Raw genomic sequence first — 25,064 nt, forward strand, 5'->3', positions numbered from 1 at the left:
CTCCCACCCAGGCTTGGGCTCTCCAGGATCTGCCCTCCATCCGGTGGGACCCTGGGGAGGGCCTTTCCACTTGGCTCCTGGGCTCAGGGTGGGACCTTGTTCACCCCCGTGCACCGTGGCCACCTGGAGCCATTTCCCGTTGATCCTGGGCCTCCGGGAGGGAAGCCCACGCACTTCCTTTCTGGAAGACAGGAGCGAGAAGGGTCGCGCGGTGTCAAGGATCCATACACACCCTTCGTTTTTCTTCCACGGCTCGGCTCGCAGAGTCCCACGTGACTGATGGGTTAGTGACAAGATGGGTCCCTCCGGAGAGGGAGAGAAGGAAGCAGTGACGTGGGCCTCCCCCAGGCAGGGAAATGGAGAGGAGGGATTCCAGAGCATCTGGAAGAGTCCTCGTGAACCGTCTGAGGCCTGCACGTTAGGGAGAGAAGCAGGGATGTGGGGAAAGTTTGGTTTGGGTCCAGGCTGGAAGATACGGTTTTCCTGGGCTGCAAATACCTTGACTCACAGTGGCTCGACTAACAGTGGCTGAGAGAGTAACATCGAAGTCTCTCTCACGACACTCCTAATTGGGTCCTGGAGCGGTTTCGGGCCCTGGGGAAGTCCGGACATAGGTGGGTGCCCGCCATTCTGGGCACTCTCCTTACGGGCCCCGCGGCAGGCCTCGCCCTCACAGAACACCGGCCAGGGCGGGGAGGGGGGCCGGGGGCTCTGGTTTTGGTGTGGGGGGGTTACTCTTTCCCAAGACCCCATCCTTCTGTCTGGGACTCCCAGCCTCCAGAGGTGTGAGAGCAACGTTCAAGCCACCGCCTGTAGCACTTCTTTCTAGAAGCCTGAACGATGATGATCTGCCACAGGTCCAGGCTCTCTGCATCCGTCTGGGGTAGTGGAAGCAGGTCGGAGGCCTTTCAAGTACGGGGACGTCACGTGAGCTGCGAGCAGGCGTGCCACCCGCTGTGGCAGGGGACGTCAGGCGGCTGCACTCCAGGCTGGGAGCTGAGGGCCCCGCGTCCGCGTAGCTTGGGCAAGGCCCCCCCGTTGGAGAGCGGCCTTCCTGGGCGGGCCCGTCCACAGACACGCTGGCCTCGGGCCTCCCGGAAGCAGCGGTACTTTGAGGGGTTGCTTGTCAGGAGACCAGGCCACCTCACGAACACCGAATAAACCCGCTAGCGTATGAGGTGGCCAGCGTGCCGGTCGCGGTCTGGTGCGGGCGTCTGGCCTGGGGGTCCTCTGCCTCGGGTCACTCTTGCCGTGCGTAGACAGTGGGCACCGGAGCACCCGGGGGGACCCTGAACCGCGGGGCCAGCTCTCCGGGACCTGTCCGGTGGTCAGGATTAGGCAAGCCGGCCCGGCAGGAAGGCCCCACGTTCGCAAAGTCTGCTGAGCAGCAGGTGACTTCACAGCTGAAGGCAGCCCCGGCCAGGGCCCCCGCACCCCCGGAGCCTGGGTCCCGATGTCGGCTATTCCAGACTCCGGGTCCTCTCCATCTCACAGAGACGGGCTTCCCTGGCCCGGTATCCTCATTCGAGCACAGAGATAAATGTCCCGTGTTATACATTAAAAAAAAAAAAAAGGACCCTAACTTGACAAGGATTGTAACTGGCAAGTAAGAAAGGTGGCGTGTGATCTTGAGGTCCTCAGACGGAGCGCCGTCAGGCTGGCAAGCTGCCTCTGCGGATTCTTCTGTTCAGAGGCCAAGTCATTTCTCGGCCCCTAAACCCATCAGGGATGCGTGTGAGACCCACGCTGCTAGGGAGTGGTTCATTCAGTGGCTCCTCTCAGACAGCCACGGACCCCTTCAGGGGAGACCGGTCCAGAGTGAGGTGCTGTGACGTCTGCAGGCAGGAATCAGTCCCTGTGAGGTGGGTCTGACTGGACTCTACACCCGGAGTCTAGTAGTACAGATTGTAATAGTGCTACTGCACTGCTTGAAAATGAAACGCATAACCAGGTTCTACGTGCAGTAGGTTTTTGTTTTTAAAGTTTTTCTCTTCATCTGATTGCATGTGTGTGCGAGTGAGCACAAGGAGGGGTGAGGGACAGAGGGAGAAGCAGACTCCAAGCGGAGTGTGGAGCCCGGCTTAGGGCTCGATCGATCCCAGGACCCTGGGAACCAGACCCGAGCTGAAGGCAGATGCTTACCCGACTGAGCCCTGCAGCACCCGTGTCAGCTTTCAGAACCAGACTGTCCCCCACAAGCAGCACTCACTCCCAAGCCCGTAGGCCACTTGCTTTGCCAAACCACCAGCGCAGTCACACAGAAGAAATAACCCAACAGCTTCCAGGCTGAGAGAGGCAATTCTGAACCTTCACTGAAGTCAGCGTAGACAAGTGACCTTTTGATTCTGGTTATCTGACTGGTCCCATAAAGATTCCTCTCCCCCTGGTGGCTTGTAAGTAAATTTTGATTCTCCTCCAGAAAAACAGAATCTAGAGAACCATACATGGGGCAAAATGGCATGGGGAGGAGGGGCCCCTGGGGTCAGGCCACCCGGGTTCGACCCAGCTCTACTGCTCCCCAGCCAGGAATTGAGAGCAGTGCGAGGCTAGCCCTGACTCTCAGAAAATGGACTGGCCTCTGCTGTGGGCTAGGTCACATTAGCCACTGTCACTTTTAGAGACACTGGTCCACCTGGGAATGGGAGCCATGGTGCCCTTCCTTCCACTCAACCCACTCTAACCTCCCCAAGTTCTGTCCCAATGGAGACCCTGGTGGGGCTCTGAGGCTCTTCTGAGTTCCTGCAGGCGGCGTGGGACCTGGGTCACGTGATTCCCTGGGGACCACGGGAATCTCATCCTACGCTCCCTGTGTGGCTCTGGGCTATGAGCACTCAGGCCACCCTGCCATCTCGTGGTTTCCCACTCTCCCCTCCCACGGGTCTCTACATCTGCTGAGGCCCTAAAACACACTTCACAGGATCGAGCCCACAGTCCACGGCATTGTAGCACAGGCTCAATGTTTTAAGCTATTAAATGTACCTACAGATTGAAAAAAAGACCCACTTGAACCCCCTCATCCAGGCAGCGTTTGAATGACAGTCGGGAGTTTCCTGCAGAGGAAGGAGACAGTGGTGGGCTGGAGAGCCCGCTTTAATGGGACGCACACAGAAGCCCACGCAACAGCACATCCGCTGGCATGAGTCTCTGAGCACGGAAAGCCGCAGGTACCAAACAGTTTTCTATTTATTACAGCAGCACCCGCAGGGTCTGGGAAGGAGACCGTAACAACTGCAGATGCGCCACCAGACACCCCTTTATTCCGCCACGGCGGGGGGCCTCACTGCATTTAGTCTCCATTTTCCCCTTATTCTTCAGACTCTCCAGGCTTCCGGATGTCATCGATCTTCAAGATCATTCTCACCATTTGCGTTGCAAGAGAGATCTGCTGCTTTTTGCCAATCAAAGTTTCTATGACATGCTGCTGCTTCATATCTGCAAAATACAAACACATTATCCTAAATATATTTTATATTAATAACTTGTTCTCATTCACAGACTCACAATAAAACCTATAAAAAGTACAAATCTGGAAGAAGCCCCCAGTCCTAGTTACATTTTCAGAGGAAGAGGATCTTGTTAGTCCCAAGGACACTGTGGAACTTGAACCTGGGTGCCAGAAAGCTGCGCGGGGGGGGGGGGGGGGGGGGGGGGGGGGGGGACCTCTCTCCATTGACAAGCCCAAGTGCTGGGCGCCCACATAAAACCTTGCAGAAACGTCTCGCCCCATAAAGTATTCGCTACTAACATAAATAATTACAAAAAAGGCCTAAAAATTAAAAGCGTCAACAGAACGAGGCATGCAAATTAAAAACAAATTTAATTACTGTCTGACAAAGAGTCGCTACGGTTATTAAAACCTGCTGGCTGTGAACATGAAAACCACGGCACAGCTGTCGTGCCAAGTAAAAGCACAAATCCGCAGATTCCAGGCTTGGGAGAACGTGGATCTCTGGACACGGCCTTGCTAGTCCCAGAACCATGAGCACCACCATTCCAGTTAGCTTCCGCTAGCTCATGCTTGAAGCCCCAGCAGCGACCACACATCACAGGAAAACACCCTGCAATGTGTGGACGCAGACCCAGGATCCTCAGAGAACACCAAGTCTGCTTCAGAGCTGCTTCCCAGGACACCCAGAACCTACCTGACACACACCTGTGTAAAAGAGAAAGCTGGGAACTGTTTTTGTGAAACCAAGGACTGAAATGGGAATCACCTTTGATATAAAAAGAGCACCTTATACTTCGGTTATTAAAATTAGTCTTCTGTTGCCAGGACCAGCAGTCTAACCAACTCCTAAGTAATCGAATAAAACTTCCTGAAACTTGGGACCTACTGAGCCTCTAAGTACTTGAGAAGACAGGATAAGCTCACGCTGTGCACCAAATGCCCCGCAGTCAGCAGGAATCGCTTGATTTCCACCCAACGCAGCCCCTCCGGGTCGGGTGGGCTCCTCACCGTTTGTGCCCTTGTGCAAACAGTCGATCCCCAGAGCGGGGTTCATTTCCTTCACTTGTCTGGCCCGGACTTCGGTCATCGTCTGGATGGGATTCATGCCGCTGTTTTCAGAAAGGGCCATGGGGATGACCTCCAGCGCGTCGGCGAACGCCCGCATGGCGTACTGCTCCAGCGTCGGGCACTGGAAGGGATGGGGATGCAGTTCGCAAGCTTGGCAGCAAGGACCAAGAGGCCAGCACTTTGGAAACGTAATTAAACCGCATACTTTGAAAACCTAACTCACGCAGAGCTCTACCAACGGGCAGTCCTATTTTTAATCTAGCAGAGTACGTAGCTGTCACTATGGAGGGAGAAAAGGGACACGCACGAGAGAAGTCTCACATCAGCTCTCCCTACTTTAGTTTTAGTTCCGATGGCCAATTAACCCGGAGCTTCGAATACCATTCCGTGACTGGAGAGGAACTGTAAAGGCCGGAATGGCCGCAGGGGGCGGAGAATAGTGAGTTTTGGACACGAACATGGTGAGCATCACAGACCAGACGCTGGGCACCCACGGCTACAACGCTCTGTTGGCGGCGCCGCGACCACCCCTGCCCGAGTCCAGAAGCCCCGCTCGGGCTCTACCTTGTCAGCCTCCTGGCTCACTGCCAGTGCACACGAGATCTCGGCGGCGCCCCCGCCGTACACCACGCGGTTGTCGCGGATGAGATTCCGGATGACACACAGAGCGTCGTGAAGGGATCGCTTAGCCTCCTCGATGATCTAGGGAAGAAGTTTTGCCTCAGTGACTGCTACCACAGGTGTCTAGAGCCAGCCGCCCGGCCGTGTTTGCTGGGCACTGGAAGTACTACTACCACCCCATTAAAACGGTCCAGGTTAAGAACAAATGGAGAGAACACACTAGAATGTTCGTTACCAGATGGTTTCTACCTCTACCTCCATAATGTAGTTAGAACCACACAGAGGCAGCCACAGACTCATTCTGAGACCCATGACCGAGGGAAGGGGTCAGAAAATCCAAAACTGACCAAGAAAAGCTTCACCGTTTAAATAATCACGATGCAACAAATACCCCTTCTCAGAGAAGGGTTATTTAGTTGGGTTCCCTACTTTCACTTAAGTGACTCAAAAACCAATGTGCCTTGTAGATTAACAATGGAACAAGGTCTTTGATGATTTCATTTCCTGGTACGTTCTGGTCATTTCAAATCCTGGTAAGCAATCGTGTCTCAGTTAAACACCTGAAGGCAAAGCCAAACCGTATACCAGAAGTGGATGAAACGCAAGACAAGGAACTGGAGCCTCACCATCTTATTTCCTCCTCTGATGAAAATGGTCACTGCCCTGGAGTTCTTACACTGCTCGATGACCAGCATTTTGTCCTTAGTGGTCCCGAAGGAGATCTCTTTCACAAGCCCGGCAAAGCCCAGCTTCTCCGAGGTGAGCTCCGAGAACCGCGGCACAATGCGGCCTCCTGTCGCAATGGCGATCAGCTAGGCGGGGCGGGCCAGGAGGAGAGAAGAGCTGGTGAGCTGAACTTCTCCAATCAGACCACACGCGAGCCAAGCTCTAGCCTAGGCTCCGTCGTGCATCCAAGTCCTAACCCACACTCACCCAGAAAGTCAAGGTCAAACCAAAAAACTGTGTCATTCAGTGTGGTTTGAAGGGCTGATGTCTTGGTCAGGCCCCATCACCCTGCACATACTCCCAAGAACTCCTGGCCACGGTGAAGGCCAGAGGCCGTGTGTGTCTGGGCACAGACCACATGTGGGGTGGCCGTCAGCATGCGGCTGACCTGGAAGTGGCTAAGACAGGGCTTCCTGCCTCAGAGCGCCAGGTGGGATGACAGATGGAGAGCATTTCTGAAAACCAAGGACACCAGAACTACCCAGCTGTGCTATTCTTGTAACAATTTATGTTTTTATAAATAAAAAAAGACTCTGGCACTTTCCTTCCCCCCGCCCCAAGCTCCCCTCCCCTAACCTATGGAGCCTTGGCACAAGTGCTATCAAAGCAGCCCCAAGAACCCTCCTGCACTGTTGGTGGGAATGCAAGCCGGTGCAGCCACTCTGGAAAACAGCATGGAGGGTCCTCAAAAAGTTGAAAATAGAGCTATCCTATGACCCAGCATCTGCACTACTGGGTATTTACCCTAAAGATGCAAACGTAGTGATCCGAAGGGGCACATGCACCCAAATGTTTATAGCAGCAATGTCCACAATAGCCAAACTATGGAAAGAACCTAGATGTCCATCAACAGATGAATGGATAAAGATGGGGTATAGATACACAATGGAATACTATGCAGCCATCAAAAGAAGTGAAATCTTGTATTTGTGATGATATGGATGGAACTAAAGATACTATGCTTAACGAAATAAGTCAGTCAAAATAAGACAACTATCATAAGATCTCCCAGATATGAGAAAGTGGAGATGCAACATGGGGGTTTCTGGAGGTAGGAAAGGAGGGAGACAAGCCGTAAGAGACTCTTAATCTCACAAAGCAAACTGAGGGTTGCTGGGGGAGGGGGAGGGTGGCTGGGTTATGGACATTGGGGAGGGTATGTGCTATGGTGAGTGCTGTTAAGTGTGTAAATCTGGTGATTCACAGACCTGTACCCCTGGGGATAAAAATATATGTTTATTAAGGGGAAAAAAAAAAAGCAGCCCCAAGACACCGGGGACCGTGAGCTCAGCCCCTGCGTCCGTAGGAGTCTGCGCACGCACGTCCTACCTCTATTTCGGGTCCTCCCACCCAGCGAACCGCAGGCAGGTTATTCTGAAGCAGCAGATGATTCGCTTCGTCGTCGAAGCCCCACTGGCAAATAGCTAGATTAGCCCCCGTTTCTTTAATCTGAGGGAAAAAATGCCACAGTCATGTCAGTAGAGGTGTTCCCTGTGCTTGAAGAAAGCTGGGATACGCAGCGGGGTGTGCACTGAAACAAAGCACAGAAAAGAGGAGAAACACCCAAGCGTCTACCTTCTGTCAGGCCCAAATTCCAAACGATGAACAGGTTATCAACGGGAATCACTGCAGTTTTTTTTTTTTTAAAGATTTAGTCAAGAGACGGAGCGCGTACAAGTGCACGCGTGGGGGAGGGGGAGGATCCCAAGTGGACTCTGAGCTGAGTGCAGAGCCCGACACGGGGCTCGATCCCACCACCCTGAGATCACGACCTGGGCCAAAATCAAGAGTGGGGTGCTCAACTGACTGAGCCCTCCAGGCACCCCTGGAATCACTTCAGTTTGTAAACGATGCTTTAAGAGTCAGGAATTCATGCTGAACCCCGTGGCTACAGGGAAATAAAACAAAGACGCGTCAACAAGGTTTGTGAGCACGGCCCCCGACCCGGGGGGACAGCTGTCGTTCGCCACAGATACCGGTGAGGCAAGTTCACTCGTGTGTGTATATAAGAGAAACAGCATCTTTGAGATACCTTCTCCCCCCGTGCTTTCCTCACTCAAGTGCACCACCCTCTGTGGATTAACACACTACCTCAGGGGCGCACAGAGGTGATCCTGCCTCCCATCCCTGCAGATGGCTAAGCCATTTGTCCCGGGAAGGCAGCAGTGACCAGAACCGTCTGTGCATCCTATGCCAATTGGCGGTCACCTGTGGTGGCTAGGCCACGCCTCACAGCACCCAAGCCTCCTGAATCTTCCATCACCAGCTCTCTGCTTCTAGTCCCTGACCCTCGGGAACTCAGTCTGTTAACAGCCCCCTTGTTTATGTATTGCTTCTGGCACATTCCTGCTGCGAACAAACCCTGACTGTGCCCTGAGATCCATCGGCCTCAGTATCGCTCCTCAAACGGCTGGTTTTCCCTCCCATGTGCTCAAAACAGAAGGGGGTCGTTCTTGGTCCCCACAACTAACGACAACATTCCTCTGTGGCCAACTCTCTTTAGAACGTTAGCCTCTAGTCCTGTCACATTCCTGGCAACCCACACATGTACCAACATGCTCCATCCAACTCCCCTGGTCCTAATTTCTGCCACTTTTGTGCCCAGTGCACCTTGGCTGGCCTTTCCACGGCAGTCCTGTAGCCCAGATAATGGGTCTTAATTTACAAACTCCTGCCAGCATTCTCCCACCTCTCAGCCTTGCTGTTCCCTGCACATGCCAACCATATTCCTGCCTCAGGACCTCTGCACATGCTGCCCACGCCCACTTTTACCTCAGCCTGGAATGCTCTCCACCTAGATACATAGCGCTCTTACTTTGCTTAGGTCTCTGGCCACGTGTCACCTCCCGAGAGAGGTTTTCTCTGACCAGTGTCCTTCACAGAGCTCCTACTCACCTCCCCCTTCTGCCTCAAGAGCCAGAACTCTGCTTTATTCCCTGATATATCTCAGGCACCTACAACAGCGCCTGGCATATGGTAGACACAGATCACGTAAGAGCAGGTGAATCCAAATACTTCCACGAAGAAAGAGGTCATGATAGCTTCTAGGGTGTCTGTCACACCCTAGTAACGTTCACGTTCAGGGTGTGGACGCTGTACACACCCAAGGACAGGATTCCGAAGAGGAGCCACTGTCAGGGTCAAGCACACGTAAGACGCTAACAGCCACAGAAGAGCTGGTTAAGGCGTCTACAGTACTCGGACTCACGCGAGCCAAGAGCAGGAGTCGTTACTCACTGCGCTTCAGCGCGACTCCTGCTCCTCAGTCACTCCTCCCTCCTAGTCAGAGGCAGGGGCCGTGGGCACGCGAACCTGTACTGAAGTCATCCGGAGCGTGCTCAGACCAGCGAAGGCGTCCGGGAAGGCCGGCAGGGGACACGAAGAGCACGGCCCCGAGCCGGCCGGCCGCTCTTCCAGGCCCTGCCCGCGCTACGGTGCTAAGCCAGGATCGGCTCACTCGCCTCCGTCAGAGCCTTTCCGTGCCCGGTGCCCCCGGATTCCTCTCAGGGTGGACGTTTGTTACTTTCCTGACTCAGAACCGAAGGAAGGGGGGGTGCCTGCTGCCAACACGCCAGCTGTGGCCACACGGCAAGGGACCCAGGCCGTGCAGGCAGGCGCCCTGCGGCCTCCACTGCGGACCACCCGCAGCTCGCCCAGCACGGCCCACGGGGGCCTGAATGCTACTGACGGCCACGCCAGACCCACCTGCTGGATCATCTCCTCGAACTTCTCCTTCTCGTACTTCTGGAGGGCCTTGTAGTCCTCCACAGACGTCACGTCCAGCTTGTGCTTGGTCTTCGGCTTCGGTGGCTCAAACGGACACGTGAGGATGGCGATCTTGGCGTTCTCCACTTGCTGCGGGGACAGAGAAGCTCTGAGGGCACGGGCGCACGCGCGACAAAGCCGCAGGGGGCCGAGGGGCGCGGACTTACTTTGGGCATCTGCGGGTGACTGAAATCTTTGTCCACGATCACGCCCTTGAGGAGTTTGGTGTCCTCCAGCCTGCCGCCCACTTTGCCTTCCACTTTGATGAGCTCGAAGTCCACGTCCCGGCGCTGCATGTCGGCCACGGTGAGGACGGCGTTCACGGCGATCTCGGCCATCTGCCGATGACAGCTGTTCACCCTGGGGGGGGGGGGGGCAAGAAACCGTCCACATTCGCCGGCAACGACTGTAACCGACGCTGGACACGTGATACAACGTGGTCCCTCAGGTACATCTCATTAAACTAGTGACGTTTCAGAGGCTGTAGCCAGCAGTGCCACCAGAACCTGTGCTTTCCAAGTCTGGGGCAGGGCTTCCTACTCTAGGCCCCACAGACCCCAGAGAAACCTGTAACAGGGACAGGGAAAGCCACGACATCCTGTCTGAATGAGGTGATGTGCTTGGTAAGAAGCGAGCGCCTGACCCGCCGGCTGCTACTCTTATGGGAACTTCCGCCAACATCAGTTACGGACTTGGGGGGGTGGCAGTAGTGGTTATCTTTTTTGAAACCTTTAAAATATCGGAACAGACTGCTCAATAAATTTACTTCTGGTTCTGGAAAAACTGCATGAAATTTAGTACTTGAACACAGAGCCAGAAATCTTGAGTCATTTTTGAGAGAAGCAGAACCATGAAGTCATTTGAGAGTTTTTAGTATACTAACTAGGGGGATCTACAGTATTTTGCATTACACAACATATATTTGGCCATTATTGGTAGTTTTGAACACCTTGGTACTTAAGACCGATGTGTGCTCGACTTTGTGAAGCCCTGCAGATGGAGCCAGGCCAGCTTATAAAGCCGTAACACGAGATCCGTGCATTCTGGGTAAGGGCAACACCTGCCTTCCGGGAGGAAGACAGTGCGGGGCTTGGGGCCGAGGCCATTCCTCCGGACAGCCAGTCTCCGCACCCAGCACTGTGGTAGAGGCCTTTCCCTGGGGGATAGAAGGAGCAACAACACTTTCTGTTGCACTCGCCCTGACACCCAAGTCGACTCTAACTTCCTTTTCGCTGAAACTACCATGTACACAAATTAGTAATTAAATCATTTCTCACACTGATCTTGATTCAAAATAACCAGTATAATAAAGTACCTCAGGCCAGACTTTTATCCTACATCACGGCAAGAGCCAGTAAATCTCTATTACTATGTAAATGAGTGTGTTCCTTGGCTGAGGCTGCTGAGTCTCCAGGGGCAGGAACTGTGTCTCTGAGCCCCCAAGACACGGCAGCAGGCCTGGCAAACAGCAAGCATTCGGCAAAGGCAGAGAACACCCCAAATAAGTCAATTTCAAGACTGTCCCTTCTTACTAAATTAAAACTCTGAACCAGTAACTTGCTTGTTGAATATATGAGAAGAGGAGCCCCTCCCCCTAAATGACTTTTTAAAAGTCATTTTAAAAGCAAAGAAATGGTGAGTGTTTTGAAAACTGACACTGCCCAAGGAGGACCTATCCTGCTGAATTAAAGAGGCTCGCTCACAAATACTGGACAGGATTTACCACCCAAGCCCGGAACTCCACTTTCCAGCTACAACAGACACATGTGACTGTATCTGTATTACAAACGAAGCAGACCAAAGTAACAGAAACTGAACGCAGGACACGGAACGAGTACGAGGCTACCAGCGGCCTCAGAAGGACGTCTTTAGCAACAAGCCCACACGTTTGGCTTCTGCCACAAGTGCCAACGGCGGCTCTCTACCGTGAACGTACACTTTGGAGCCCAGCGTGGTCTTGGCGGTCTGGATCAGGGGCTCAGTGTCCTTCATGTCCACGAGGACACTATCGCTGATCTTGTCCAGGTGCTCGATAGCAATGCGGGCGGCCTGCTCGTAGCCGTCGGCGATCCTGATCGGGTGAATGCCGCGGTCCAGCAGCTGCTCGGCCTCCTCCAGCAGGGCACCGGCCAGGACTGTGGACAGGACAGCGCACGACCAGTCAGGAAAACGCCAAAGCTTCTAGGATCGATACTGGTTAGCTGCTAACCCTACAAGCAGGAAAGCTCTGGAATTAAAATAAAAGTACCTCGGGGACAGAGGTATTTTAAGAGAGATTCTGGTTTTGATTTTAGGAAAGATCTATGGCTCTCCCCTTATAAATGGGCGCTGAACTCTCGGTGTTGGACAGAATGTAACGGAGAAACACAACCTAAAAACGTTTTTGTAAGGACAAAAATCTCCTGTATTTCCTGGGTCAAGAATTTCTTTTTTAGGATTTATTTTATTTATTTAAAGATTTTTCCTCAGAGAGAGAAAAAGATCATGAATAAGGGGGAGAAGCAGAAGGAGAAGCGAACTCCCCACCGAGCAGAGAGCCTGATGCGGGGCTCAGTCTCAGGACCCTGGGGTCACGACCTGAGCCGAGGCAGACATGTAACTGAGCCATCCAGGTGCCCCCAGATTTTTTAAAGTAATCCCCGCACCCAACATGGGCTGCTAACTTACAACCCTGAGATCAGGAACTGCACCATCTACCAAGTGAGCCAGCCAAGTGCCCCTCCCAGGCCAGGGATTTCTATTCTGTAGAATTTGTTCGTGATAAGATGATCTAAAAATTAACGCTCCAAGTACATCCATAATAGTGCTTCGTACCCCCAAAATATTTGTTGAATAAATGAATTCAAATCTCATCTGCAGAAAAGGTAACATTACAGCTATTTCCCTCTTCGGCTTCCTCAACTTTTAAGTATTTCAGACCATCAGGAGAAAATGTGAGAATAGAAAAATGAATAGTTTACTCACTAACACCATTCTGCCACATTTCTCTACGAATACACACAAGTAATTCTGTTCAACTCTGTGACCGTTAGTGGGGAACATCACAATGTGTCACCCCTACGTACCTGAGTGTCGACTCCGGGTATAAAGGCATTCTCCCACAGCACTATAACGTAACTGCCACGCCCAGGAAAGTTAACGGGGTACTATTCTACAGTGTGCATTCCACAGGCCCCCCATATATCCCAAACATCCCTCACAGTTAAACAAAACAAAAACAAAGAGAACAACAAAGCACCCACAGCCAATCACATGTTACGCACTCATCTGGGTGCCATTTCTCTCTGGCTCCCTTGATTTAGAACAGCTGTTTAATGCTGCCCCAACCCCTTCTTTTTCTTCCAGGAAAAGGACTTTTGGGCCTTGGATTGACCATGTCCTTCAACTTGGACTTGCACAACAGTCTCCTCACATCTGATGCACAGTTAAGTATTTTTGGCAGGTATGTGCGATTTTAACTACTATGTCTGAAATGGGGTGTTAGAAAGGCTATTGTGCTTTCTTACCAACCACCCCTGTGGTCCCATCTCCGATTTCATCATCCTGGGATTTGGACAGCTCCACCATCAGCTTGGCAATCTGGTGATCGACATCCATCATGCTCAGAATGGTGGCGCCATCATTTGTGACCGTCACGTCGCCATCCTTGTCCACCATCATTTTATCAAGTCCTAGAAAGGTGGCAATGTTTAAGATGGCATTAGGGAAAAGAACAAAAACAAAATCTGTATGAAAATTATGAAGTTAGGCTTCTTGACTCATTCCCTATTTCTAGAACTTATTTTAACAATTTAACTACATGAAAGAGTATCTACATGCAGACAGTCTTAGGTTGGCAAACCCAAAGCAGGACACGGGAAGCAATCCAAAGGGCTAAAACCAGAGAAATGGGAGAAAAAAGGAAGCGTCACTAAATGTAACAATCATCAAAAGGGACGACTACAATTGGGAAAATGCTAACGAAATGATGTGAAAAGGGAGAAAAAACCCGTGACGTGAAACCATATGCACCTACGATTATAATTATGTTGAAAGCCCAGAGCACACAGAACAAGTGTGTTAGCGTTGGGTCCCAGGATGTCCCCTGCTCCATGTCCCAACTTCCTAAAAGGATTCCAGCAACGGTCTGTAATTGATAGTATTTGTCAAAAAACACGGAATGATAGTCTCTTACCATTTGGTCCAAGTGATGTTCTCATGGTATTTGCTACAGCCTTTGCCGCCATGATATGAGACTAAAAAATGAAATAAACAGAAAAAACAAATGTTCAAGTTACCTACAATTTTAAGTTAAAACCATACAACTAATGATTATAAAATCTAATTATACACAGTTTCTACTCTCTAGAAGCTTCTGCATTTAAAAGTCAACACACAGGTGTAGTGTGGTAACCTTCACCAACACCAGCTTGAGTAGACCATTCTTACGTAGAAGAACTGGAAGCTAGTGCTTTAACTCAGCACGTCTAGGAGGCAGGTTCTCCTACCTGCCCCATTTCACAGCCGAGAGCACAGGCGTCTGACCGGACAGGCCTTGCGAGACCATTCTGCCACGCTAACCTCACGCAGAGAGTCCAGATGTCCCTGTGCAGCACCTTGAACTTCCATGTCACAGAGCACTGCGGAGCTGTACCATTCTCTTCCGCGGCTGAGCCAGTACATGGCCCGTGAGAAAAGCCACCCTTGGCATGTGCCAAGATTATCCCTTTCCTGTTTGCACACATAATGTTGTTTCCTTTGCTCCCAGTCTTGCTGTCGCCTCTGGATCCAGAGGACCCTACAGACATCCAGGGTCTCTCATCTTACTTCCGATCCTTTAGTCATCCAACATCCAGCTAATCCATCCATCTTTCTCAAACATGTTGTCTGCTGGTCTGCAAACCTTAAATGACGTCCTAGTGCTTCAACACTGAAGTCTGAAAGCTTCAGCGTTTCCTCCAAAGCCCTTCACAACCTGAGAGCTAGTTCCCCTTCCGGTGACGATGGTCCACTCTTATTTTCTACATACGCCCTCTGACCCTTGAAAGAGTACAGTGCATAGAAGGTACTCGGCTCATCAAAACCCTGACCAACTTTCAAAGAAGTTCAAACGCACACGATCTGTGAAGCCCTCCTGGCTCACTCCACCAGACAGGTAAGAAAAGTCAAACTTGGGGCGCCTGGGTGGCTCAGTGGATTAAGCCACTGCTTTCAGCTCAGGTCATGATCCCAGGGTCCTGGGACGGAGCCCCGCATCCAGCTTTTTGCTCAGCGGGGAGCCTGCTTCCCCTTCTCTCTCTGCCTACTTGTAATCTCTCTGTCAAATAGATAAAATCTTAAAGAAAAAAAAGAAAAGTCAAACTTCACAGATCTGTGAAAATCCAGGTCATCATTAAAATACACATTGACAGGGGCACTTTCGTGGCTCAGAGGGTTAAGCCTCTGCCTTTGGCTCAGGTCATGGTCTCAGAGTCCTGGGATGGAGTCCCGCACTGGGCTCCCTGCTCAGCAGGGAGTCTGCTTTCTCCTCTCTCTCTCTGCCTGTCTCTCTCACTACTTGTGATTTCTGTCAAATAAATAAATAAAATCTTCACCTGATCTTAGCCAAAAGGCCGAGAAGCGATAACAAATAAATAAAATCCTAAAAAAAATACACAATGACAGATTTGTCTGTGTAATGGAATTTTTAAAGGGTAATCACCAGAGGCATTTTTTTTTTAAAGATTTTATTTATTCATTTGACAGAGAGAAAGATCACAAGTAGGCAGACAGAGGGGGAAGCTGGCTCCCTGCTGAGCAGAGCAATGTGGGACTCAATCCCAGTACCTTGGGATCATGATCTGAGCCAAAGGCGGAGGCTTAACCCACTGAGCCACCCAGGCACCCTAGGCAAGCAGTTCTTGAGCGGGGATGGTTTTGTCCCTCGGCAGACATCCGGCAGTGCCTGCAGACCTCCTGGGTTGTAACAAATGGGGTGGGAGCTGCTACTGGCATGGACTGAGTGCTGCTCAAGAAGAATGACCCGGCCCCCCAAATATTAACAATGCCAATGCTGAGAACTCTGGCTTTAGACCACTGGCTTTGGCGTCTGCCAGAGGTGAGCTTGAATCACAGCCCCATTCCTCAATGCTAAGCTGCACCACACGTCCCTGAACCCTGGCCCCTTCTGAAGTGACCCCATGTAACCCTCATCCTCAACCTGAGGGAGGTGTACTACCCCCACTGAGAAACGAGGTTCGGAGACATTGTGCAACAGTCAGTGAGAGAACTGTACGGTTTCTTCGCTTGTTTAAGACACAAAGACACCAGGTGACCAGAGACACCTCAGACCTGGTGATGCGATCTCACTTTAATAAACCCGAAAGAAGTCTGGGTCCTCTCAAAGCTTCCCCTGCATTTTCTCTCAATGTCCGACGACTTTCTCACCTGCACTCCTGCCCTTGGTTTAATTCCTCTGGTCCTTCCTGCTCCCTTTCCTCCACCAGACCCCACTTCCTAAAGTACAGTTCTACCTGAACTGCGGTTCTGCTGAGACCCCCTTCCTGGCTCCCCTCCCTTGGAGGATTAACATCTTGACTATGAGGCACTCAGGCTTCCACGTTGGGGGAAATGCTGTGAACCTGCACGAGACGGGGCTCCATCAAACCCACGCTGCTCTGTCCCCCTACAATGCGTCGCGTTTTCCTGCCCAGCCTTTTGCCTTTGCTGTCCCCTCTCCCCCAAAGGCTACTCTGTCCCATCCAGAACAGCGGCCCACCCACCCTCCGCCTGTCATCCACATCCGCAAGGGAGATGCTAGTCACACGCTGCCTCGTGTTCCCTGCATCTCCCACCCGGCGCTGGTGTTTTCTTACTTAAGAAAGAAAACACGCGATCCGTCTTTGCGACACCACATCCCGCATCCCGCCATGTAGGAAGGCGCTGAGAAATGAACGACGACGCCTCTAAGAAGTGACCAAAAAAGGGAGCCCCATCCTTTGGGGGCCGTTGCTTCTCCCCCGGCCCGGCGGGCAGAGAACACCCTCCCTGCGCCTTCCCGAAGGAAACGCGATGCGGGGGTCCGGACCGGACCGTCGACCGAGGCGCGCGCGGTCTAGCACCGAGCCGCCCCACCCAACGCCGAGGGGCGCCAGCGGCTCCGCCCCAACCCCCAAACCGGGATTAAAGGCTTCTACGCCGGCCTCGCCCCAGCTCCAGGAGCGGGGTGCAGGGCCGGAGAGGGGCCCGGGTTCCCCGACCCTCCCCGGGAGCACATGGCGGAGCCGCTCCTGGGCTGGCGCAGGCGCAGAGCCACGGGCTCAGGCCGCCTCCCCTTAAGACACCGGCCGCGTCCGTCCCGCTACCTTGAGAGCCTCAAGTCCCATAAGACGAGACTTGCGATCCTGATCCTTGATGATGAGGAAAGGGCGCCCATATTCATCGAAGGCGAGGGTCCCGACCGACGCCATGGTGCAGCAGCGGTGGGTCGTTTCCCCCAACCGGTGGCGACCGCTCCGGAACTGAGCACACGCCTTCCGCTCGCGGGAGGGCGCTAACGATGCGCGCAGGCGCAGTCCGGGCCGCCTGAGACTTATTTTTCAGCCGAGACCACTTTGACGCCAGACAGTACCTTCTGGAATCAGAGGCCTTAGGAAACTTCAATCACCCAGGAAGCGTGGGGGGGGGGTCGAAGACACGGGCGGGAAGTTAAAACCCACAAGCCGAGAGGAGATGGAACTCATTTGGCAGAGCTGTACAATGGAGCGTTTCTGGGTAGTGGGTCCCCAACGAGGACTCGTTTCTTTCTAGCGTTACTTTGTCCCTCCGTCCCCCCCCGGCTCCGGGACGATGGTAGAGCCCACCCGGAATCCCTCTCTCTTCCGCCCCCGACCCCGCCTCCGTCTCCGCCCCCCTCCCGGACACGCAGGAAGTCTCGCGATGGAGGGAGGAGGCGGTGAGCCGGCTGGGGCGGCGGGCTGCAGGGGTGGCGGCTGCGGGCCCCACGTGGGGCTGGCGGGCTGCAGAGCACCCCGCGGGCCCGGGCGGGCCGGGCGGGAGTGGGAGCCGGGGGAGCGCGGGGCGCTCGCTGGTACCCGCAGGCCGCTGCCGGGCGCTGTCCGGGGCGCTTCGGGACGAGCAGCTCCGGAAAGGGTTCAGGGAGTGCCTGGCCCTTCGCACGTTCTGTCTAAGTGTTTGCTGAAGAAATTCCCATTTTGCACAAAGAGTAACTCGGGCAACGTGAGACATTCGGTAGGAAGCAAGTTTGCACAGCCCAGCGCTAAGGTCCCGCTCTTGATTCTGTCTTGCTAGTACTCTGTCCTCGAAATCCCTTCTGCCTCTTCAGGGTACTGGTCATGACCTCGTACTTTATAGGGTTAGGTTCGGGCATAGGAAGTGATAAAGCACAGTGACCCTTGAACAGTTGCGCTGGTTAGGGGCACCCGTGCGGTCTAAACCTGTAGAGTCAGACCCCATGTGCAGAAAATGCATGTGCGACTTTTGATTCCCCCAAAACTTTGCTGATAGGTTGATATGAAGCCAGTTTCCGTATTTTGTTATACGAATTGCATACTGTATGCTTACAATAAAGTAACCTAGAGAAAAGATGTTATTAAAGTCACAAGAGAAAATGTTTACAATAGTGTATTCAAAAAAATACATGCTTATGAGGATCTGTGCAGCTTAAACCCGTGTTGTTTCAAGGGTCTGCTGTCCTAATCCATGGATCCTGAAAACACGCTAAGTGAAAGTAGCCAGTGACAAAAGAGCACATGCTGTATGATTCTACTCCCGTGAAATTCCAGAAACTGTAGAGTCAGAAAGTAGATGAGTGGTGCTTAGGGCTAAGCTGTGAAGGGGGCGGGGGTGGTGATAGCTAAAGGTTAAGGGGTTTCTTCTTGAGGGGATGAGAATGTTCTAGAATTGACTTTGGTGATCGTTACACATATCTATGAATATACTGAAAACCTTTGAAGTATGTGTGTTAAATGGGCACATTGTATGGTATATGAAGCTGTTAAAAATTACGGAGCTCCCCCCGCACCCATAGTACTGACACTAACAGTAACAGCAGCTAACAGTCATCGCTTATAACTCTCTTACTTAGAGCATTAAGTGTCTTATATGCATTATTATTTATCTATTCCAATAATCCCATGAGGACACTCTTATTTCTGAATTTTATAGGCGAAAGCCTGAGCCTTGGCCAAAACTTATCCAATATTACACACTTGTTAAGTTCTGTGACTCCAGAAATTTATGACTCAAACCCTTTTAACCACTGTGCTGTATAATCGGAATACCGACAGTATAATTTTGCAGAGGTCTGGCAGATGGTACTCTGACTTTTTAAGAAACAATCAAATGCATGACTATTTACTATAGCATGTAAAGTCCTCCATATGATGCTGAAAAGTCTAACTGCAAATGTACTTCAAACTCCTGCTTTCTGGTAAACGCTATCACCTTCCTTATCTTAATTTTATCTTATTTCTAGCACCAGCAGGAGACTCTTGTTCTTGTTTCTGAGTTGGCTTTCCATTGTGAAACCAGTTTTAAAACTCACTTTAGAGGACCTCAGGTGTCATGAGCAAAGCTCCTCTCTGTTGGTGAGAGGCTGGTGCTTGGTCAGTGGCCTTGAGCAGTGACTCACTGCAGCAGGCCAGCTTTTCGTGTGTCATGTGTTCACCTCCGTACCTCACAAGTTGTAACAGATCACCGTATTTCACGGGTGTGGTAGGCAGAGGCTCCCCCCGCCCAGATCCATGTCCTACTCTCTGGAACCTGTGAATATAGTACACAAGAGAATTTATAAATGGGATGTTGTTAGGGCTTCAGATGGGGAGATTATTCTGGTTTGTCTGGGTGGACCCAGTGTCCTCACAACGATCCCTATAAAGAAAAGGGAGGTGGGGGAGTCAGAGGTATCCTGATAGATGCAGAGGTTGGGGTGATGTGGGGCCACTGGCTAGGGAGTGTGGGTGGCTTCTAGATGCTGGAAAAGGCAACCAAATCCATCCTACCCTAGAGCCTCCAGAAGGAACCCAGTGCTGCCAACGCATTTCAGGTATCCGACCTCCTGACCTGTATGATAATAAGTACGGGTTACTTTAACTCTCTAAGATTTCTCACTGCAGCATTGGGAAACTAATTCAATGGGCCTTTAGAATCGCTTACTAATTCCTGAAACCATGGATGTTAACGTCTTCAAATGACAAGAATCTCTTGTTCTCCCCCCCTTACTGTCTTCTGTTTCCTATGATTCCTGTGTTTTGGGCCCTCTCTTCTCTACTAGACTGGGAGCTGCTTCTGGGTGGCTTTGTTCCTTGTAGGGTTCAGCACATAGCCAGCGTTGGACATGGTCAGCATGTGCCAAACCGTGTTCTGGGTGTGTCGCATCCATTCTCTTAATCTGCAGTGACCCTGTAATCCCCATGTTACAGATGAGAAAAGCAAAGTTCCCAGAGGTGAAGGGTCATACCAGTAGTCAGGTGCAGAGCCCAGATCCTCACCTGGGGGTCATGCTCTTACTTGCTATGCTGGGCCCTCTGTAATCAATTTCAAAATCACTTTCAAATCAGTTTCAGTCCTGGGAACTTGAGTTCCTCTTAAGACTATTTTAAAGGGTAAAACTCAGGAGGAGTTTATTTCAGGTTTCACTTGTTTCTGTGTTCAAGTGACTGGATGGAGCTTGCTTTATTCCACACTGGTGGATTGAAATGATTTTATCATTTGTTCTTTTCAGATCTTCTTCCAAAATCTTTCTATTACCATACTTTTTTTTTTTTTTTTGGTGAAACCAGATTTTGGTCTCCTGTTATTTGACACTGGTATTAGTGCATCTGCACTGTAGACACCTAACCAAGTTGGATGTGGAATCTGTGTATCTTATTGGAAATAGGGTGGTAATTAGACATTGTAATACTTACTCGTGAAGTTTTGTTCTAAACTATGAAAATACGGAGTTCATGGTTAACATCTCTATTAATGTGTGTTTTTATTAAATTCATAATATGCTAGAAAGGAATGAATACATTGTTTTCTTTTTTCTTTTTGGTTTTATTTATTTATTTGAGAGAAAGCGTGTGTGCATACACGCGGGAGGAGGGGGAGAGGCTGAGCAGGGAGCCTGATGCGGAACTTGAACCCAGGACCCTGAGATCATGACCTGAGCCAAAGGCAGCTGCTTAACTGACTGAGCCATCCAGACGCCCAAATACATTTTTTTCAAAGAAAGACAAAAAAAAAAAAAAAATAAAAAAAAATTAGTAAGTTGGAAAGAAAAGATTTTAGTTAGTCTCCCATTAGAACTGAACCATTTTCTCAGAAACGCTTCAGTTTAGTTGATGGAATTTAGAACTCATGGAATCCTACCTCTATAATTTAGGTTGTGTTTAGCTAAATCATCCTTTAAACAGTATGAGTTTGTCAGAAAGAATTGTAGAAAAAAAACTACCTTGGATTTCAGATTGGGGTGATGTACCTGTTTCCTGCTTGCTTTCCATCTAGGTGCACCCCCAGCAGTCCTTGAAGAAAACGAGTCACGATGCGTCCCAGCTGCAAGTCGCGGAGCCAACGGTTCAAAGAGAAGCAGTTGGGGGTTCTTATTTACCGGGATTGTGGGCGGGACGCTGGTGGCCGTGTACGCCGTGGCCACACCATTTCTAACGCCAGCCCTCCGAAAAATTTGTCTGCCTTTTGTACCTGCAACTACGAAGCAGATTGAAAATGTTGTGAAAATGTTGCATTGCAGAACAGGATCCCTGGTCGACATTGGCAGTGGCGACGGGCGTATTGTAAGTTATGCTGAGACACTTGAAGGTTTTGAACTAGAGGTTTTAAAATTCCTGCTTCGTTTCTTTTTTTCTTTCTTTCTTTCTTTCTTTCTTTCTTTCTTTCTTTCTTTCTTTCTTTCTTTCTTGTATCTAGTTTTTGTTTAAATTCTAGTTAGTTAACACAGATTGTGGTATTGGTTTCGGGAGTAGAATATAGCGATTCACACCCAGTACTCGTCACACGTGCCCTCCACAGTCCCCAGCACCATCCAGCCGTCCCAGCTTCACCTCATTTACGAGGTTTATGCCAGGACCTGCTAAATCGGACAGTTTAGTAAAGTTGTCATTTATTTTGTGTGTTTGGCTGAACTCTCAAACCCTCCAGCATGAACTGGAATTTATTTTTCTCAGATTTAATTTTTCTGAAAGGGGGAAGTGCTCTGTAGATTTGCCAGGTAAAAAGGAGCAATTAATGGGTAATTACGAAATTTTCCAATAAAAAAACCCGGGCCAGGAGAAGTGGTGTTAATTAGAGGAAACATGGAGCCCTGTAGTTTAACATAGACATTTGCTTCTATACTTGTCTTTGTTTATACATTATAATGGTTTCTGTGGGGTAATGTAGAGTTAAAATGGCAAAGAGCCAGTGCATTAACCCTCACTTACCCAGAGATCAGACTTTGAGTGATCTCAGCTCCCTGACTCCAGCGGAGAACCTATAAGTAAGATTCGAGGCCACTGGCCAGCGGGTGTCCCCAGCATGTCCCTCCATGGGCATGGTGGCACCATCCTTAGGACCCCATCCAGGGATGACTCGGAAAGTGATAGCAGTAGTCAAGCTCCTGTTCTGGAAACATTTGGGTGGAGACCAGCTGGGGCGTGACTCCTTTTACCACCCCCTGGAGCATGGACCTTGCCATGCCTTCCTGATGACCCAGATAGCCAGGATGAGGCTAAAACATAAGCATATTTAGAACATAAAAATGTTGTTTGTTTTTAGGAAATCAAGAGGTATATCTGTGAATCAGGAGGAAGTTTTAAAACCCAGTTATGGGGGCGCCTGGGTGGCTTAGTGGGTTAAAACCTCTGTCTTCAGCTCAGGTCATGATCCCATGGTCCGGGATCGAGCCCCACATCGGGCTCTGTGCTCGGCGGGGAGCCTGCTTCCCCCTTCCTCTCTGCCTGCCTCTCTGCCTACTTGTGATCTCTCTGTCAAATAAATGAATAAAATCTTAAAAAAACCCCAACCCAGTTAGGAATGCTTTACCCATCTGAGCAGTATCTTTGTGGTTTCCTTTTCTCCTTAAGGGGGTAACACTATAGTTAACGAGGGAAATTACTGTGGGCGGACAGCTCCTTCGGGATGCTCCCTCGAGGAGTGGTGGGAAGACAGAATGAGCAGGGACCGCAGGACCCGCCCACTGTCCTCAGCTTACAGAGGCCTGTAGCCCTCTGCAGTCGACTGTATTGTGACTCCTTCCCTTTTACTTTTACCTGTTTTCAGCTTGGGGTGAACAGTCTTTAAGTACTAAGAAAGTGTGTAAGTAGTTGCAGGTTCTCACTGACAGGTCATAAGTAGGCAGAGAGGTGGGCAGAGAGAGAGGGGGGGAAGCAGGCTCCCTGCTGAGCAGAGAGCCCGATGCGGGGCTCGATCCCAAGACCCTGCGATCATGACCTGAGCCGAAGACAGAAGCTTAACCCACTGAGCCACCCAGGTGCCCCTGACAGTTCATTTTGGTCTCAGATTAGAGCTAGTTCACAAAGCATTCTCCTCGCTGATTCGTTTTTCCCGCTGCTCTGCTGTCACTGATGGAGAGGGATGCAGGCCTACCAGGGACTGCTCGTTGGGTGGAGGTAGGGGTTGGTCAATCCAGACATGCTCTGTCCAGAGCAAACCTGACGGTGGTGGTGCTCCCGGTGAAATCTTCAACAAAAACATGAAAACTGAGTTTAAGTCAGCATTGTCTTGTCTGCAAAGCTACATAGTTTCAGAGATCTATCTTTAAATGGCTTTTTTAACAAAAGAAGTGCCTTTTGATTGGACATTTTGTGATTATAGACCAAAAATAGGAAGTAGTCCTATCAGTGGGGCACGTTAAGTTGCTGTTTTTCTTTTTTTTAAAAAATAAATTAATTAAAAAATTCTAAGTTTATTTTTTAAATTACAGTATAGTTAACATACAGTGTTACATTAGTTTTAGGTGTACAATACAGTGATTCAACAATTGTTCGTGTGACTCCGTGCTCATCATGATGGCGCACCATTAATCCCCGTCACCTAGTTCACCCATCCCCCTGCCTGTCTCCCCTCTGGGGACCAGTAGTTTATTCTCTGTATTTAAGAGTCTGGTTTTTTTGTTTGTTCCTATATTTGTTCATTTGTTTTGTTTCTTAAATTCCACATATGAGTGAAATCATAGGGTATTTGTCTTTCTCTGACTTATTTCACTTAGTATCATACCATTCTAGATCCATCCATTTGTTGCAAATGACAAGATTTCATTCTTTTTTATGGCTGAGTAATATTCCATTGCGTATATGTATATACACCCCGGCTTCTTTATCCCTTCATCTATCACTGGACACTGGGGCTGCTTCCATAATTCGGCAATTGTAAATAATGCTGTGGTAAACATAGAGGTACATGTATTTTTTCAAATTAGTGTTTTCATGTTCTTTGGTAGATACCCAGTAGTGGAACTACTGGCTTGTATGGTATTTCTGTTTTTAATTTTTGGGGGGCCATCCATACTTTTTTACAGAGGCTGCACCAAATTCACATTCCCATGCATAGTACATGAGGGTTTTTCTCCACGTTGTCACCGACACTTGTTTCTTGTGTATTTGACTGGATCCATTCTCACGAGTGCAAGGTGGTATCTCATTGTAGTCCTGATTTGCATTTCCCCGATGGTGAGTGATGTTGAACATCCTTCATGTGTCTGTTGGCCATTCTGCACGTTTCTTTGGAGAAATGTCTCTTCAAGTCTTCTGCCCATTCTTAATTGGATTATTTGTTGTTTTTGATGTTGAATTGTCTAAGTTCTTTACATATTGTGGATATTAACCCCTTATTGGATGTCATTTGCAGAGATCTTCCATTCAGTAGGTTGATGTTTTTCTTCTTACCTTGAATAAACACTGGCCTCTTTTTGCAGGTGATAGCAGCTGCAAAAGCAGGATTCAGAGCCGTTGGTTATGAATTAAACCCATGGCTGGTTTGGTACTCCAGATACCGTGCTTGGAGAGAAGGGGTGCAGGACTCCGCCCAGTTTTATATTTCAGACTTATGGAAGGTATGTGAGGCAGAGAATGCTCCTAGAAAATGCCAACCAAAACTTTGTAATTCGCAACTAGTATGATTAAAAACTGAGAATGTATTAAAAGAAAAACAGTTAAGATACAAGTGTATATCTCAGCATCATGAAATGTGAACACTTTTTATTTTTATTTTATTTTATTTTTTTAAACCATGAGGTTTTTTTTTTTTTTTTTTTAAGATTTATTTATTTATTTATTTATTTGACAGACAGAGATTACAAGTAGGCAGAGAGGCAGTCAGAGAGAGGAGGAAGCAGGCTCCCTGCTGAGCAGAGAGCCCGATGTGGGGCTTGATCCTAGGACCTTGGGATCATGACCTGAGCCGAAGGCAGAGGCTTTAACCCACTGAGCCACCCAGGCGCCCCTGTGAACACTTTTTAAAT

General features: G+C 50.1%; 2 protein-coding genes across 20 annotated transcripts in view; one reads left to right on the forward strand and one right to left on the reverse strand.

The window, feature by feature from the left end:
• Positions 1-3,165: 3,165 nt before the first annotated feature.
• CCT5 (chaperonin containing TCP1 subunit 5) lies at positions 3,166-17,084 on the reverse strand. Its single transcript, XM_082725161.1, has 11 exons — positions 16,951-17,084; positions 13,803-13,863; positions 13,135-13,299; positions 11,565-11,763; positions 9,796-9,988; positions 9,569-9,718; positions 7,193-7,312; positions 5,764-5,949; positions 5,081-5,218; positions 4,457-4,637; positions 3,166-3,432 (listed from the first exon to the last, which is right to left on the reverse strand). Exons 1-11 carry the CDS (start codon positions 17,053-17,055, stop codon positions 3,305-3,307), a joined length of 1,626 nt encoding a protein of 541 aa, XP_082581287.1. The 5' UTR covers positions 17,056-17,084; the 3' UTR covers positions 3,166-3,304.
• A 350-nt stretch (positions 17,085-17,434) lies between these two features.
• The window catches only part of ATPSCKMT (ATP synthase c subunit lysine N-methyltransferase), a gene marked incomplete at its 5' end in the record, with an annotated part of 240,472 nt that continues 232,842 nt past the window's right edge, over positions 17,435-25,064 (forward strand). For all 19 annotated transcript variants that reach the window (XM_082725178.1, XM_082725173.1, XM_082725171.1 and 16 more), the window contains 3 exons: positions 17,435-17,540; positions 21,095-21,381; positions 24,519-24,656. In XM_082725178.1, coding sequence (XP_082581304.1) covers positions 17,435-17,540; positions 21,095-21,381; positions 24,519-24,656 — 531 coding nt within the window. The remainder of the gene's footprint in view (positions 17,541-21,094; positions 21,382-24,518; positions 24,657-25,064) is intronic.

Source organism: Mustela nivalis (assembly GCF_964662115.1).
Source record: "Mustela nivalis genome assembly, chromosome: 3".
Classification (NCBI taxonomy): domain Eukaryota; kingdom Metazoa; phylum Chordata; class Mammalia; order Carnivora; family Mustelidae; genus Mustela; species Mustela nivalis.

Bases quoted from the DNA above. Each gene is read 5' to 3' on its own strand.
- CCT5 (XM_082725161.1), bottom strand. From the start codon at position 17,055: ATGGCGTCGGTCGGGACCCTCGCCTTCGATGAATATGGGCGCCCTTTC. The intron at 13,864-16,950 runs GTAGCGGGACGG...TTCATTTTTTAG, and splicing joins TGGGACTTGAGGCTCTCAAG to TCTCATATCATGGCGGCAAA. The intron at 3,433-4,456 runs GTGAGGAGCCCA...TGTATTTTGCAG, and splicing joins TTTGCACAAGGGCACAAACG to ATATGAAGCAGCAGCATGTC.